General features: G+C 41.8%; 1 protein-coding gene across 1 annotated transcript in view; it reads right to left on the reverse strand.

The window, feature by feature from the left end:
* Positions 1-19,028, reverse strand: part of LOC113084593 (neurexin-2-like) — a 114,364-nt gene that overhangs the window by 24,251 nt on the left and 71,085 nt on the right. Inside the window, exon 3 of the mRNA XM_026254909.1 lies at positions 1,811-1,840. Coding sequence (XP_026110694.1) covers positions 1,811-1,840 — 30 coding nt within the window. The remainder of the gene's footprint in view (positions 1-1,810; positions 1,841-19,028) is intronic.

The raw sequence follows: 19,028 nt of genomic DNA on the forward strand, positions 1-19,028 counted from the left end.
CAAACGGGACAGGCAGAGGGCAGACACAGGTGACAGGACTAATGCACACGTTACTATTCCTCCAGATGTCTCATATTGAGACCCACGGCTCAAACACCAGATCAAGAGCTGCATCGTGACGGGCTCATTCCCGAAAGGATGTCTGAGGGACTCTTGTTGAAAAAGAGGATCTGTGATGTATTTTTCTGCTAAATAAGTTACATGTAACAATAAGTCAGTAAGTTGTTAAAAGGAAAAAAACACACACACACACACACACACACACACAAAGATGAGCCACATCTGTGAATAAGTCCTTCATGCTATTACATTCAGAAATAATGTTGTTAAACAAAACAAAAGGTTTTTTATAAATGTATTTCATGTATTTTATTTACAGCATGTTTTGTGTGATTGATGTTTATTTGCTTAGTGTAAGTTTCAGTATGTTTCAAACAATAAAAACATGATATATTCTGGAAAAATACAGTTAAACAATGACAGGAAGGGAGGATTACTGTGGTCTGTTTGTGTCATTTCTGTTTTAGGATTGGATGGGATAGCTCTAAATCAATCATTAAAGTGCAGCAAACCTAGCTTTAGTTACATTCCTCAAAACCATGAATGAATGTAAAAAGAAATAAAAAATAAAAGAAATAAAAAATAAAATAAATAAATAAATAAAATAAACGGCAGTCACAGACATTCCTATCCAGATTAGATTTCCCAGAGGAGAAAAACTGCAGATTTGATTTCTGGTTTTTACAAGTTCTCTGAGAGATGTCTTTGAAACAAATGGATCTCCAGGGAAAACTAGTCCAGTCAAAAGTTCAAAGTCAAGTAGGAGCACGGAGGACACTTCTGCTGATTTATACACACAGACCAACACAATAGACATAACTGAGGGAAACACACAGTCACGAGAGTGAGATTAGTTAAATAATGAATGTCGTTAAGCTTGAAACCAATGAAAGCAGGTGAGACGAAACACAGTGTGACGGATAAATAGACACAACTCAACACAGCATCTACAGAAGAACTGGACTATCTGTGCATATGAGAGCACAACTTGACAGAAACACCTGCAATCACACACATAATAGAGCCCTAACTAGTCCTCATGAAGATCAGTCATCAAACAGCATCTGAACGGAATAGTTCACTCAGAAAGATCATTCTGTCATCATGCACTCTGTCTCGTGTCGCTCAGACCTGTGTGACCTTCAGAAAACTTTTCAGAAACCTTGGGAACCAAACAACTCTGGACCCCATTGACTGTCACTGTATTGACAAGAACACTGCAACATTTCTTAAATGATCTTCTGTTTTGTGCAAGAAAGTCACACAGGTTTGACATGAGGGCAAGTAAATAATCAGAGAATCAAGAAACATGATATAAAACAGACTGCATCAGAAAAACCATTAAAACAAACATTCATTAATTCAGTCAGTCAGACAGCGCTGAGTGTCATACTGGCATAGAGCAGATCTGAGGGACTGAAGGTGATTAACAGTGTGAGGAATTGCCAAACAATGAGAATGACCACAGAATGAGACTCTGTGCATTCTGAACACAAACACACTTCATCTGTGAGTGACACTACAGCAGCATTTCAACCCCAGCATGGAGAGCAGAAGAGCGTTACCTGTGTCCGGGAGGTCAGGGGTCAGAGGTCATCTTCAGGACGCACAGCGTGGAAATACAGCTACACAGTAAGATGGGGAGGAGGACAGTGTTCGGAGGGGTCGGGACAAAAGACGGAGGGAGGGGAGAGACGGACAGATCTGTTTCCTCACTAAAGAAAAGAATGGAAAACGGAATGAACCATACCTTGGCTGTTTAACGTCAGGTGCGCCAGACCTTGAAGGAAAGAACAGAAAAAAAAGAAAGAAATGAAAAAAGAAGGTCATAAAAAGGCACGGGAAGAAAGCAAGCATTGTCACAAGGTTGGACTGCAGTTTGTGACAGACATCCCGGGGCACGCTCGGATGTCAAAGACAAAGAAAAGAAAGAAGAGAGAGAAAATTAAGGCTGAAAAAACAAACGAACGAACGGACAAACGAGTGAACGCTTCTTGAGTGAGGGGGGGATTGGAAAAAAAAGCATTTCATTCAGTGCAACCCCCGAAGGCCATTGCTCGCTCAAATGCTTTTTTCCCCTCAGGTCTTATGGAAACACACACACACACACACACACACACACACACAACTGTTTGGCAGAGTTCCAGAGCGTCTCATCTAGAGCACTGGACAGGACAGCACACTTCTGTCAGAACACAAACATCTACACCAGCTCCTCATCCACGTGAGACTGTTATCAGACAGAAATAAAGACCTCAGCTGCTCATCTACTACACAAACTACTGAAGACGTTTACATATACAAGTGAACTGCATCGAAATTCTGGATTTCTCTTTCTATCACTCCATAAATCAGACAATAAGGTCAACAGACGGAAAACAGACACATTTTTAACATGTTTTTAGGAGAGAAAATGTTGTATAAATCAGTGTGAATGAAATATGAACAAACCCTTAGAAAAACTGGACGCTTGGTGTTTGTAAGAGCTAGAATAGATATAAACTTTTAAAGATATGGATTAAAACTGATATTTCCAGATAGATAAATTGCAATAAAATAAACACTTAAATGTTTATCTTGGATTTTTTTTTCTGCAGTGTAGTCTGTAAAATAGGAAAAACACATTGTGAACTGTCCAAACTCTTGCAATTGACCAGCGCGTTATTGCCTAAAGTGTCTTGCCTTAAGCAGAAACTACAATAACCATCTAAAAACTCACAGTTAGGACTGTACCGATGCAAACATGGCAGCGCAAGACTTACATCAGGGTTTGCTCAAGTGCCGACTCACCTAGAAATAAACTGAAATGTGATCATATGTTTTCACGTCACAGACATTGTCCATGTTGACAGCCACCAAATTTCTAGCAAGTAACAGATCAAATTTGCACTGATAAAATGGAGGATTTGACTGGACATCAACAACAAATCATGCAGAAGTGTCTTCTACACTCTTTGAAAGGCTACACAACACAAGCTGTATGAAGCCTGCACATTATTATCCCCAGTGTGTGAGCCACCTCATGATCTGTGTGATTCCAGCAAACTGGAGATGAAGATAATACAACCTCTTCTCAAACAAGAGGGTTTTACATCCTACACCTACAGAGGCACAAGACCAAACACACACACACACACACACACTCGTCTGAAACATTCTGTTCGACACACTCACTGCTTTATCATTCACCCCAAACACCACTATCTCAAGTTGCCCACAAACCCTCGACTCAAGCCAACCGTCAAAGGCAGCATACGGACAGAATTAGCTGCAAGAACACGGCATGTGCTGAAATGCAGCGATTTCATCCCGTACATCAAGAAGCTGGTGAAGCTCTTTTCTCTTTTAGCAGAACGGTGCTAATGGACGACACGATCTGAAGAGCCCAGGCTAAAAACACCCGTCCAACCGTTACCTGGTGCGTTTAGATCAGAGACGCTAACTGAACTTAGCACAGGTGTGTAATTCTGATCAAAAGTCTGCAGAACTTCCTCTTCCTGTACTAATCTCACAACCTGCCACTTCCTGCAGGATTCTCTGTGTGTCTGCAGGATTCAGACTGTACGAGTCGACTCCTTTGGTTCATAAGTGTGTGTCTCAACTGAACTGTCCCACGTCACACAGGAAGCTGAATTAAACTCTATTCACACAGGATTATCTGGGGACCTCACCCCCACACATCTGAATTTCATGCGGTGCATTCACATGGGATAAGAGAAGCCTGTGATTTTATTCAAATGTATTGAATTATCTCCTGGTCACCCAGATGTCAAGGCTTTGAGAGTCCCGTTCTGTGGTCCGTTAGATGGATTTATAAAAAAAGAAACTAATATAGTCTCATGCGCTGTGGCAATTTAATTTCAACAGGTTAAAATAAGATCTTAATGTTAAAATAAGAAGCTTTATGCGTGATTTATTTGTAACACATTGACCTCAAAATGTTTTCAGCTTTTTCTGTCTGCAAATTGTATGGTGTAGGGATATGACAGCACCCAAAATACTGTCCAACACTCCAGCAGCTCCTTTCTTCCCGAAAGATGGGTAAAAAGGCGCACAGCAAACAAAAACCTAAAACCACCAAAAGCTAGCCAAATCACAGAGATCTCGATTCGCACGGGACTAATATTATCACAGGACCTATTATTGTAGGTCATTTGCTGGGGAATTTTTACTTTACAAATTACAGACATGGCCAATTAGCATGAGATTAATATCATAGACAACCTCTGCAATTATTACAAATGACTGGAGGTCACCAGGTAACACTGTCTGTCCGTCCCAATAATGCAAGGCTTTTTAAACATCGTTCAATTCAGAATTGATTAACTCCGCAATCTGAGTTTTACCAAACAAACTGCTTTCTTTTGTAGTGAAAATCATCATATGAATTTCAAATCGTGTTGAATTTGCTTTACAGTCTTACTGAAATTGTTTGATTTGTCAAAGTTGGAAATACAATCTGAATGATGCACAGCCCTGATGAGTCAGTTCAACCCAAAACTCTTTATTTGTCATTACGCAGGACAATCGAGCAGAGCCAAGCAGGTCTAGAAGCACATTCAGATGAGTAAAGGATGGAACGATATCTGTTTGTGGATATTTAATTACATCACATCTCGTCTTCGATTAGTTGTGAACTTAATGAGCAACAACAGAGACAAAATCAGTCTGCAGTGCATGTTGAGCAAATCGCTCTGAGAAACAAGAGCGAGGAGAATAGTTTGTAGGTGGAAACGCAGATCTTAAACGTTTCCATGTCTGGTTTTTTCAGCTGTGTTTGGGAGCGTGTGGTTTGACGTCCTCACAGATAATGAGATGCAGCATCCAGAGCTTCCTCTTCACACAACATCACTGTGCTGACCTTCTCTGTCTTGTCCTCTCTTTCCTGATTTGAATTATTTTACATATACCTGTAACTGCAGCATTTTGGTTTGTCTGCTCTCCTCTCCACACTCTGCTGCTTGTTACCAGAGAAGCTTCTTTCTGTCAGCAGTTCTACTGAGATTCAGCTCTGTTCAGGAAACCACCCGAAACACACCTAACCATATAGTCATGTGTAGTTAGGATAACCGAAAACAATTAGGTACGGGTTAAATAAAAAATGTTTTGTTAAGTGGTAGAGGATTGTGGTGTTGATTTGCAATGTAAAGCTGAAGGAAAGCCAAACGCTGCATGAGTTTCGGATGTCTATGATCTAAAGTGCATTGTAAGATTGTGGGTGGGCTGGGTGTAAAAACCTTAGATAACATCCCTCAGCATTCAGAAGAAACTCTACACAGAACATGTTACCTAGAATCCTCTTTTGCCCCAAAAGGACACAAGAGAGAGAGGAAAATAATGCAGCAATGACAGCATATGGAAATATTGCTGTCAAAACCACTGAGAAAGAGAGCAGTAAAGTAACGCAACTTAGACGAGCTCAGCCAGAAAGTAGAGCAGAGAAAACAATTACAGTAAGTATGAATTATGAATTAGACTCACATGGAGGACGTGTCGATTATACTCTCAAATCAGCATCAGTCCTCCTACAGCTGGTGACTCAGAGAGGACAGGTGGGTGTGAGGACAGGAGCAGCACTTTACAAATCACAGAAAAACTAAAAGAGCTCTTCCCTCCATTAGAGCAGAATTTAATTAATTTGAAAAAGTTATGATATAAATAACTATCTCTAAAAGGTCAACCTCACACATAAGTGATGCAGGAGGATGGAGAGCTGTGAAGACACATCCTGTATGAGACGACACGCACACACACACACACACACACACACTCACACACTCACACACACACACATGCAGACGCACACACACACTCAAACACACACACACACACAGACACACACACTCACACACACACACACACACACACACACACTGATCTCAAGGAACAGAGCCAGCTGTAACAGGATCTGAGGAGGCTGCCGTCTGATTGGCCATATGGGAGCGTGTGGAAAATGCGGTGGCCAACAGCGACACGGGAGTCCCATCGCTTTCACACGTCTCACAGAAACACAGCGGTCCAGAATCCACAGCCAAATCAGACGCCCGCATCACTGCCATCAACAGATTACCAAACCCAGCCATGTGCTGCTCAGTCAACAGACTAATAATAGAGCGGAAGAGACTTCCACATCCCTCTCTCTCACACACACATTCATGACTGCGCCATATTATTATTATTATTATTATTATTCATACTGCAGTGGAGCTCTAGCATCCTGCCAATAATTAAGACAACAATTCACAAAGCGGGCTTCAGCACACCGAGCATCTGATTGGCGACTGATTGAGTGACAGATGGAGAAAGGCTCATCATTTTGTCATTAAGGAGGATGTGCTTGGAAACTCAAACGTGTCCTGCAGCTGCAGACTGTCTGAAGAGCACACAAACTAGTACAGAGACTGAGAGACTGATTTCACCTGGACCACAAATCATTTAACATTAAAGGGGGGGGTGAAATGCTATTTCCTGCATACTGAGTTTTTGACACTGTTAAAGAGTTGGATTCCCATGCTAAACATGGACAAAGTTTCAAAAATTAAGTTGTACGTTTGAAGGAGTATTTTTGTTCCAAAAAAAAACTCTTCCGGTTTGTCACAAGTTTGGGAAAGTTTTTTTCGAGTATGGCTCTGTGTGACGTTAGATGGAGCGGAATTTCCTTATATGGGTCCTGAGGCACTTCTGCCGGAAGAGCGCGCTCCCGTATAGCAGAGCACTGAGAGCACAACAGACTTCACTGATCAGAGCGAGAGCGTCGCCAAATGTCACAAAAGAAGTGTGTTTTTGGTTGCCAGGGCAAGACAACCCTGCACAGATTACCAAAAGAGAAACAGCATTAAGGGACCAGTGGATGGAGTTTATTTTTACAGAGCATCAACGGAGTTGTGCAAGTGTTTGTGTTTGTTCCCTGCATTTTGAAGATGCTTGTTTTACAAACAAGGCCCAGTTTGACGCCGGATTTGCACATCGTTTATTTCTTAAGGATGATGCAATCCCAACGAAAAAGGGTCACGATCGTATGTTGGAACCGCAGGCGGTGAGTAAAACTGCTTAAAATATCTCTGTGTTGTTAACTTAGCTATCGGTGCGTAAGCACATCAAGTAAACAACATGAGATGTTGTCATCAAACTGCACTTTCCACATGTACAGCTCAAAACAAAAAAACAAAAAAGTTGCTATACGTCAAATATATATATATTTTTTTGCAGTTTTCACAAGTCAGTTGAAATGAGTAGAACAGACAGGTGTTCGTACATAACTTTTGAATATTTATTGCACGTCAAAAGACAGCAAGAGTTTTATCCTGCACTTCAAGTATTATCTTTGTAAAAAGAGTGTTTTGGGCCACTAGCTTTGTAGATGCGTGCGTGTGTCACACATTATGTACACATTACATGCATGTTCTTGCCTTTGACCACAATGAATTTGAAGTAGCGCTTATATCTCCTACTTGAAATTGCCAACTTTTCATCGGATTGCTCCTGACTCGCCATTTCTGCTGCTGCTGCAAATCTGTGCTGTTGTGTGTGTGTGTGTGTGTGTGTGTGTGTTTGGCGCCGCTGGCGCAGCCGCGTGTGCCGGCATGTGTGTAAAAACACTGGCTCTGATTGGCTACCATGAAACACATGACTCTGCCTTAGCTAATCATAATTGCTTATCTCGTTTTTAACCCACCTCCTCACTCGCTGTGTGCTGTGTGAGCCAGGGGTGCGTTCGGATTGCATAGTTTACTCCAGTCGGTCGTGTTTTTCAGGGAAAAATCGGTACAGACTATCTTTCTCTTATAAATATAATAAAACCAAAGACTTTTTGGAGTTATGAAGGATGCAGTACTACTCTATATGTACTCAAGATTAACAGGAGATTGAGTGAAAACCAGCATTTCTACCCCCCTTTTATATAATTCACATCAGAGCATTTTCTCACAGAAACAGCATATATACGAATATGCACAGTTTGTAGCAAAACACTGCAAGTGCTCAAATGTCATGGTTTCCAGAGTGGAGGACGAAGGGTGGATCTCTGCCATCATCATGTGACTGGACAGATGTGTGACGCTCCGCCTGATGATTCTCAGCACACACCCATCAGCATGAGCTCAAAACTCATGTCCACCGCTGACATACAACACGCCTGACACATTCAATCAGGACATGAGCACGCACACACACACAGGCACCTCGTACGCGCACGCACACGCACACACACACAGGCACCTCGCACACACACACACACACACACACAGGCACCTCGCGCACACACACACACACACACACACACAGGCACCTCGTGCACACACACACACACACGCACACAAAGACAGACAGACACACACACACAGGCACCTCGCGCACACACACACACACACAGGCACCTTGCACACACACACACACACACAGGCACCTCGCGCACACACACACACACACAGACACACAGGCACCTCGTGCGCGCACGCACACGCACACACACAAACACACACACAGGCAGCTCGCACACACACACACACACACACACAGGCACCTCGCACACACACACACACAGGCACCTCGCGCACACAGGCACCTCGCGCACACACACACACACACACAAAGACAGACAGACACACACACACACACAGGCACCTCGTGCACACACACACACACACAGGCACCTCGCGCACACAGGACCTCGCGCACACACACACACACACACACACACACACAAAGACAGACAGACACACACACACACACAGGCACCTCGCGCGCACACACACACACACACACACAAAGACAGACAGACACACACACACACACACAGGCACCTCGTGCACACACACACACACACACAAAGACAGACACACACACACACACACACACACAGACAGACAGACACACACACACACACACACACACACAGGCACTCGCACACACACACAGACAGACACACACACACAGGCACCTCGCGCACACACACACACACGCACACAAAGACAGACAGACACACACACACACACAGGCACCTCGTGCACACACACACACACACACACACACACAAAGACAGACACACACACACACACACAGACAGACAGACACACACACACACACACACAGGCACTCGCACACACACAGACAGACACACACACACACACAGGCACTCGCACACACACACACACACACAGTCCCTTCATGCTTCAAACACTCCCTCATCATCTCCATCCCAAAGAAACCCAAAATGACAGGACTAAATGACTACAGTGCTGTGGCTCTAACGTCTGTGTCATGAAGTCTTCTGAAAGACTAGTTTTGGCGTATCTGAAGAACATCACTGGACACCACACTCATCAGCTTCTACATCTGACCTCAGAAGACTGCTGAGAGAATCATCGGTACAACCCTCCCTTCTCTCCAGGAACTGTACTCATCCAGAGTGAGCAGAGGGCTGTCAAAATCACTCTGGACCCCTCACATCCAGCACACTCCCTCTCTGAACTGTGTCCATCTGGTCGACGCTACAGAGCACTGAGCACCAGAACGACCAGACACAGGACCAGTTTCTTCCCTCGGGCAATCATTGATAATAACTGTGAACACACTACACTTTATACATCACCTATTTAACACCATACCTTTTAACATTTCAAATTTGCACACATCATACCTGTACATCATAATTGTCTATATTATATTTAGTTATTGCTTTTTTGTACATTGTCTATTTTAATAATAATAATAATTCCTTACATTTATATAGTGTTTTTCTAGACACTCAAAGCGCTTATATAGACAAGGGGTATCTCCTCATCCACCACCAGTGTGCAGCATCCACCTGATGATGCTCCAGAACACACACACACACACACACACACACTCAAGCTTACTGGTGGGGAGGAGACAGAGTGATGAAGCCAATCAGCAGATATGGGGATTGTTAGGAGGCATCCTGGGATTTTTTACTGACCACAGAGAGTCAGGAGCTCGGTTTAACATCTCATCCGAAGGACGGTGCTTGTTGACAGTATAGTGTCCCCATCACTACACTGGGGCGCTAGGACCCACACAGACCACAGGGTGAGCGCCCCCTGCTGGCCACACTAGCACCTCTTCCAGCAGCACTAGTTTTCTCAGGAGGTCTCCCAGGGGGATATGACTGCACTATTTTGTATATTTTTATATTATTCTTATTATTATCTGTGTCCTGTCTTGTCGCTGTCGTTCTGTTGCACTGCAGAGCTTCTGTCACTAAAACCATCTCCTCATATGTGTGAACACACCTGGAAATAAAGCTCATTCTGATCCTGAAGCTTCTGTCATCATTTCCTTGCCCTCTTGTCATTATAAACTTCCTCCAGCAAACCTGGCAGTTTTATTCCTCTCTATAGTCTGAAGGTCTTTCCTGAAGGGTTTGTTCATATTTCTTCCACAATGATTTATACAACATTTTGCTCCTAAAAACATGGTGAAAATGTGTTTTTTTTTTTCTGTCTTTTGACAGTATTTTCGGAATATATGGAGAGATAAAAAAGAAATACAGAATCAATTAATTGAGCCTGGCTGTTTAATATGTTTGCTCCAGAAATACATGCAAATAAGTGTATATTTAATTAGATGGTGCCTCATTTGCATATTTAAATACACCATTTTATAACGCTTTCTACCCTGTTGACCTGTAGCGACCCGCCTTAATTATATTTAATATGTAAACCTATAAAATCAAGCAAAGTCAAGCAGAAGCACATTTCATTGGTGGATCAGAATACAGCCTCCGCTCGACGACACAGCTGTGATTTACTTCACTATTAACTGACTCTCTCGTCCGTCTGGACATGTACAGAATAAACCGCCGTCTTTCCAGAAGAATCCTTTCGTGCTGAATTTGAAGAGCTTTAATAATTGAGGAGGGTTTCTGAGGGAGGAGAGGGGAACTTATCATAACATATAGTGCGCGGATGATAGATCGCAGCGCTCGTCTCCTCGCCTCCGCGCCGTTAATAATTAAAGCAGGTCACGGCTGCTATCAGAAGCGGTGTTAACTGGCGCACAGCGAGCGTGTGCTTTTACAGCCCTCTGTGATGAAGAGTGTGTGAGGTCTGTCATTATCAAATGCAAACCAACAGCATTAACTGACATTGTTCATATTTCTGCTGATCGCACACGGACACGAGCCGTTAGAGCCAGATGACAGATGTGACTCAAGAGCACAGACTACGACATGAGCAGCTCTCCAGTGATGAGACAGACGGAGAGAGAGAGACTGACTGACTGAGAGACTCAATAGATACAGTTTTTAAAAACCAAACTCCTCCAAATCAATTTACTTCCGTCTAAAACATGTAAGAGGCAAATAAGAGTTTTTGCAAAAAGTATGAAATTGAATTTAGTGTATTAAAAATTCCAATAATAATAATAATACACACAAAATTGAGTCTTTATGAGTGAGTCATTTATGAGAATCGTTTCACTGAATCAATTCGTTCAAACATTGATGAACCGTGCGTTCCAACCGGGATTTATCACTCTCTGAAGGGCACTTCGGAGTGAAAACAATCATGGTCGCCATATTAAAGGGCCGTTCCAAACTGAAGTGCTCAAAACTGGCCACTTCAAAGGGCCCTTCGGAATGAAGGATTGCAAAGGGTACAGCTGATGGACACTTCGGCTCCCATGATCCTTTGCATGATGACAGCACCTCTGTGTGGCCACATGATGATGACGCAGAAGGGCACTTCGAGAAACTTCAAGTTGTTTGGTCCCCTACACCCTTCAACCCTTCAAAGCTCTCACTCCGAAGGGTACACCCTGATGTGATTAGAACATAGGGATGAACCCTTCCGAATGGAACACAGGGCTAATCAGGAACAGATCAAGTGACTGTCTTTATCAATGAGTCATTGAATCATTCATTTAACTGATTCGTTCCTAAACACTGCATCATTTATTCAATCGATTCATTCAAAAACAATGAATAATTCTCTCTCTCCATATTTCTCTCTTCATAATCTAAGTGCAAAGATAATTCAACAGCCATACATTAAAGATTTGACAGACAGACAGATAGAATTAGACTGATAGATAGATAGATAGACAGACAGATAGATAGATAGATAGACAGACAGACAGACAGACAGACAGACAGACAGACAGACAGACAGACAGATAGATAGATAGATAGATAGATAGATAGATAGATAGATAGATAGATGGATAGATTGATAGATGGATAGACAGACAAATAGACAAATAGACAGATAGATAGATAGATAGATAGATAGACAGACAGACAGACAGACAGACAGATAGATAGATAGATAGATAGATAGATAGTTAGTTAGATAGATAGATAGATAGATAGACAGATAGATAGATAGATAGATAGATAGATAGATAGATAGATAGATAGATAGATAGATAGATAGATAGATAGATAGATAGATGGATAGATTGATAGATGGATAGATTGATAGATGGATAGACAGACAAATAGACAAATAGACAGATAGACAGACAGACAGACAGACAGACAGACAGATAGATAGATAGATAGATAGATAGATAGATAGATAGATAGATAGATAGATAGATAGATAGATAGATAGATAGATAGATCAAAGACTGATTGCGTGTGCTGTGTGAATAAATGAATGCATAAAATAATACAATTCTCCTTTGAGTCTCTCAGGCAGAGAAATGCAATTTACCTCTATTGTAACAATAATTTTTTAATGAAATTGAAGTAGTTCAGTGAATCGTTCAATGTTTCACAGTTTCCTGATTAAAGCAACATGCGTATTCTTTTGGCTGATACCTTCGGAGCGGAGCGTCTGAGGAGGAGAGATCGCTTACGCTCGTTTCATCTTCATTAAAGCGCTCATGAATAAGTTCAGCCTCCATCTGCTGTCGGAGGATTTTCAGCATTTTCTCATCTGCAAATGAAACCCAACGCTTCAACCTACGGCAAAAAGCATTAATAACGCCTGTAACTTCATAAAACAAACTATCAATTAGCCGAGCGCTCTCTCCTCTCGTATTTATTACAGTGTGTGAGACTGTAAACGTAGAGCAAGCTCTCAGTGACTGTAAGGATGAGTCTCTGTAATGCCAGCGATCACAAGCCGCTCTCATCTAATATTCATGGTGTGGAGGTTATTATAACTCTCGGCCTTCCTGAGCCACACATCACACAGAAACACTTCATTTACATTTAATGGAGCGTTAATGAGAGTTATCTTGTGGAGCCATGTGTTCTTCAAGAGTCCACACGTGTGCTGAGGATCAATGGACAGAAGAACAGCATTCATGACTGATTTCCTCTGGATCCTCTCACCCATAATCACCACTGAAAACCATCCTGACATCATCGCTCGTCTCTCCACACGAACGACTGCTGAACATCTGCTGTCTTTCAGCTCATTTCTGAACCAGCAGCAGACATGCAGCTTATTCTGACTGGACAGGAAGTGACTGACACTGAAAACATTTCATGACAACTCAGGAATGTCTACAGAAACACCACAAAAAACACAAAAAAAAAAAAAACCAAAGACACAAAATATATTTGTATCACAGACAAAACTCATGGATCTCATGCTCAGATAATCCTCTCTCTGATGCCACTATCCTGACAAATTCAGCCAAACCCAACAGCCAGTGGTATCCATACAAATGCTAAAGTATATATCAATACCAAATAATATTGTGCTGTTCTTGAAGCAGATGAACTTACAGTTTGTGTATTAGAGACGCTGCTGCTGAACACTGTTGAGAGACTCACACACACACCTAATCTATCTATCAACTCACTCAAACACTATTTAATTCAATCTAATGTTATCATTCATTAATTGTAATAAATATGATCTTACCACACTATTTCATCTCTGTGTCTAATCTGATGTGGGCAGAATGATTTAAACCCTCCCGGTCAAATATTGTGCTGCAGACATCATGAACAGCTTAGGAAAGTTTTCTTAACATAAATAGAAAACTTAAACGTTAGGTCCAGGTGTCAGTAAATTATTTTTGTCTTAAAAGCAAGTGTTTTATAATGATTGTTGATTATGCTGTGGTCAGAGGTTTAGTGATTCTGAATGGATCCAGTGCTCTTTGGCGTCTCGCTGTGCTCCTGTTTGGTATCACAACTTGATTCGTGCTCATTTGTATTGAAAACTGTTTTAAATGAATGATTGGTTGATTTTGGCCTATACATACATTGTAATACTATGAATAAATAAACTGGGGGGCTCAAGAACTAGGAGTTTTACTGTGGTTTATCGTGAAACAGATTACCTCTGCATCCATAATCCTGTCCTTTAAACAGAAAACAAATTCCTCGTATGTGTGAACACACCTGGCAATAAAGCTCATTCTGATTCTGATTCTGAAAAGAACAAAACACACAATGAAATTACTTCAAAAATAAAAGCATTTCAAACTATTTATTAAAAAAAATATATATCTAATATGAAAATAACACCTTAGACTTGAGTTAGCTCATCATTAAGATTAGACATCAGAGCTTCTTAAAGCACTTCTTTAACAAACAAAAGCCTGCAGTGTTAGAGTTAAAGATCTCTTGTAAAGGGTTTCTGGCTGGTTATATTTGCACACTCTCATTAGACTGGAGTAATGAAGCTCTGAACACTGGCCTCGGCGAGAGGAACCACGCGACGCGACGCGTCCGGTAACGAGGAACTAATGTCCTCACGCAGAGACGCCGAACAAATCTGCTCTGCCCACCAACTTATCCGAAAGCTAAACTCACAATGAATGACAACTTCGAGGAATGAAATCAATAGAGGAAGCGTTCATCGCGCGAGAGCGTTCACACCCGCGAGAGCGCGCGCGCGCACCGAACCGAGGACATGAATACATCTGTGTGACGAGCAATGAGAGGAGAGCGCGCGCATCATCTGAATACAGCACATCTTCATCTGGAGGAGGGCTTTCAAACCTGTCAATCAAAGCGAAGGCGAACCATTGAATAAAACACTGGCGCTTCATTAAACAGAATGACCTTCAGGGAATACGCCGTGAAGAACGAGTCCCGACTCAAACAGCGTTTTCTTTAACAGAATGCCCTCAACGAAAAGAGATTATTATTTACAAGTAGACGAGCACGAGCTCCAGAACAGAGAATATAATAATCAGAGGAAGACACTGCTGTAGTTATCTACAGCTAAACAAACCAAAATACGTGATATAGATAGATAGATAGATAAATTAAATAAACTGATAGTTCATTTTACGTTGCTGGTCCCCATCGGCGTGCACAGTGTTTTTCTGTTTTTAAAAAAGAAAAAAAAAACTTATTGATTTATGTATGCATATATATATATACACTATGGAAGTCAATGGGGACCCGCAACTGGAGGTGAACCAAACCCCTTTAAATGAGCAAAACTGGCCAAAAATTACCATTTCAAATAATAATAAAATTATAAAAATTCTAAATATGAATAAAAACTACAACAGTATCTCGGTGATAATCAAAATGATAATTATCTAAAAACGTATGGGTATACAATAATAGTAATAGTTATAATACAATTTGTGAAATAAAAATGGCCACAATATTCTGCAGAGAGAGAGAGAGAGAGAGAGAGAGAGAGAGAGAGAGACTGTAGGGACAAACAAGGAAAAAAAAGAAAGTTGATCAGAAGAAAATTAAACTGCACTGAACCCTGTAAACAAATATTTCAACAATGTTTAACCGACTTTACAAGCCGACAGGGTCAGTGTGCTGTGAAATAGTGCTGCAGCGTCGCCCGGAGAATTATTTAACACGCCGCAGACTTCACACAACACACAGAAAACAGGGAAGCCTTTTCTGAGAAAGAGAAAGAGAAGGAGCATTAGGGTCCTGAGCATTAGGGTTTACTGCGTCCTCATATTTAATGTTTCTGCATTAGTTTCTGTGTAGAGGTTAATAAAGCCTAACTTTACAGGCAGCATGTATCATACTTCCTCTGTTTTAATGGGAGAACAGCGGGCCGCATGCACAGATGCACAGTCCTGATGAACGCCTGACCTTGAGACACGCCCAATGATACGGTCAGAACGACCTCCTGAATACTGCACGCTGATTGGACGGAGCGAGTGTCAATCACAGAGCACTGTCGTCATGGTAACAGGCTGAGCTCAGAGGCTGCACTGCTTCAGCTCTTCATACAGTCGCTCCACAGACGCTGTGTTACAGGAAGAGTGTGTGTTTCACAGCATCAGAGAGACTCACAGCACGGCTGACCCCTACAGCTCATCTGCCATGTGATCCAGTGTCAGCTGTGTTTCAGTGCAGTGTTGGACACTTCCATCATGTTCTGAGAAAATTAAACACATGCAGCTCCTCTCTATTTAATATCAAGAGAGTAATGATGACCACAGGCCCTTAAAAGATGATTTCACTCCTGAATAAGAATCATTTTTCCCTTCCTGAATGATATTAGTCATCACAGTCAAACACATTGAGTCTGGGTCACACACACCTCTATTCAAGCATTTGTGTCAGTGAGATTTGTTATTTTTAAAGAAATGAATGGTTTTATTAATCAAGGACGCACTAAACTGATCAAAAGTGACAGTAAAGACACTTGTAATGTTGCAAAAGATTTCTATTTCAAATAAATGCTGTTCTTTTGAACTTTATATTCGTCTGTGAATCCTGAAAAATAAAATGCATCTCAGTTTCCACAGAAATATTGAGCAGCACAACTGTGTTCAACACTGATAATAATCAGAAATGTTTCTTGAGCAGTAAATCATCATATTCTCATGATTTCTGAAGATCATGTGACACTGAAGACTGGAGGAATGATGCTGAAAATCTCCTCAGATCTGATCACGTGTCTGTTTGAGAGTCTCCAGCACTAAACGTCTGTTCATAAACACAGTGACTCTACTGAACCAGCATGAGCGTGTGCAGCCAATAAACAGCCCGTGTCCTGCGGCGTGTGTGTGTGTGTGTGTGTGTGTGTGTGTGCGTGCGTGCGTGTGTGTGTGAGTGTGTGTGTGAGTGTGTGTGTGTGTGTGTGTGTGAGTGTGTGTGTGTGCGTGCGAGTGTGTGTGTGTGTGTGTGTGTGAGTGTGTGTGTGTGTGTGTGTGAGAGAGGGTCATCAGATCATGTGTGAGTCCAAGTCAAACCATCTGCTCTGCTTTCACTCGTGGTCTGACGGATCACCTGCGCAGATCAGAGCGAGCGCTCGCTGTGTGTGTTACCTCACTGCTGCTGACTGGACGAGTGCATCCGCCCCCCCCCCCCACACTCACACACTCACACACACTCACACACACACACGCACACACACACACACACACACACACACACACTGTGTGCCAGCGGAGCAGAGGCGGAGGCGTTCCTGCAGGAAACAGGATTATCTGGAGCTCTGGAGGGATTCAGCTCCACACAGCACCTTTGTCTCACAGAAAAACCTGCTTACACGCATCTCTGCTGCAGAACTGAGGGACATTAGCAACGGAAGACTCCTTTGAAGTCGTTCTGGCAGAGATTAGGACGGTTTTGTTTCTGGATCCAGTTTGTGTCTCATGAGCATGAGTCTCTCTGAATCTGTCTCTGATGGAGATGGACATTCCTCCTGCACTGAACACACACACACACACACACACACTCACCTGACAGCCATACTGAGCTCATTCTCAGTCTGCTCTTAATTACGTTGCCTCCATCACAACCAGGAACATCGCTCCCTAGAAGCTTCCTAATGTCTGTTCCTCTGCAGAGGTGCTGCCAAACTAGAGCTCCAGGAAATACAAATAGCTCTGCTCTAATCTTAAAAGCACTGTTCACTGAAAAATGGACATTCTGTCATCATTTACACACTCAAGTTGTTCCAGACCTGTACATACTTCTTTATTCTCTTGAATACAAATGAAGATATCTGTTGCTAACCAAAAAGTTGATGGTAGCCATTGACTTCAAAAATGGGGTGAAAAATACTATGGAAGTCAATGGCTGCCGGCAACTCTTTGGTTACCATCATTATTCAAATATCTTATTTTATATTCAACAGGAGAGAGAATCTGGAGAGAGGCTGAGTTAATGATGACAGACTTTTTCATTTTTCAGTGAACAATTTTTTATTTTTTTTTACTTTCCAAAAGTTACATTTTAAGGCCTTATGATATCATTGAATTTGTTTTCCCAAATTCAGTGTTTTCCTTTTTTTCTGGATTCTGAATTTTAATCATAATAATTTAATAATCTAATCATTTTAATAATCAAAAAGCATGTCTAATAAATTTAATCCATTAAACTTTAACCATTTAATCATTTATGTTTAAATTTAGTGGGGAAAAAAATCTAAATGGTTTGGATTCAATTTTCTGAATTAATATTTTAATAAAATGTATTATCAGTGGAAAACAAATAAAGTTATACATCATTAATAATTCCAATAGATTTTTTTCAATGTAACCTAATCAAATAAAAGTGAACAATGAAGACAAAAAGAAGAAAGATTGTGCAATACACCTTTAAAAAAAAATCTAAATTGCACGATCATTATTGGTGGCCAAGCACTGACGTTTATAAACGGGTCATCATCATCTTCTTGTGCCCACAGACCCACAGGAGGTCTCAATGTTACCCCCGGAAGTGTGGATTCTCTAACTCAAACCCTCTAGCGCCACCATCTGTCTACATCTTCACTCGTGCGTCTGCTAACATCATCTGAATCGAGAGACTTCATCACAGCTGGAGAAATGAGACTCTACCACAAACACTAAAGCCATTTCAGTCGTTTCCAGCAGCTTCTGTTCTACTCTGATTTATTCTCCACAAGCACGTCTGAATGATTTCTGCAGTCAGGACATCTGCTGAACGATGTAAATGTCAGTACGAGAGAAGCACAGACTCACTGGAGTTCTGGTCATCTGGATTCAGACGGCCGCGAGAGCCCGAGGTCAACCAATCGCTCAAAGATGACGTGAAGGAAAACATCAGAGCCAACAACATTTACAGAGAACAACAGGCTGCC

This window comes from Carassius auratus, unplaced genomic scaffold (genome assembly GCF_003368295.1).
Source record: "Carassius auratus strain Wakin unplaced genomic scaffold, ASM336829v1 scaf_tig00040333, whole genome shotgun sequence".
Lineage (NCBI taxonomy): Eukaryota > Metazoa > Chordata > Actinopteri > Cypriniformes > Cyprinidae > Carassius > Carassius auratus.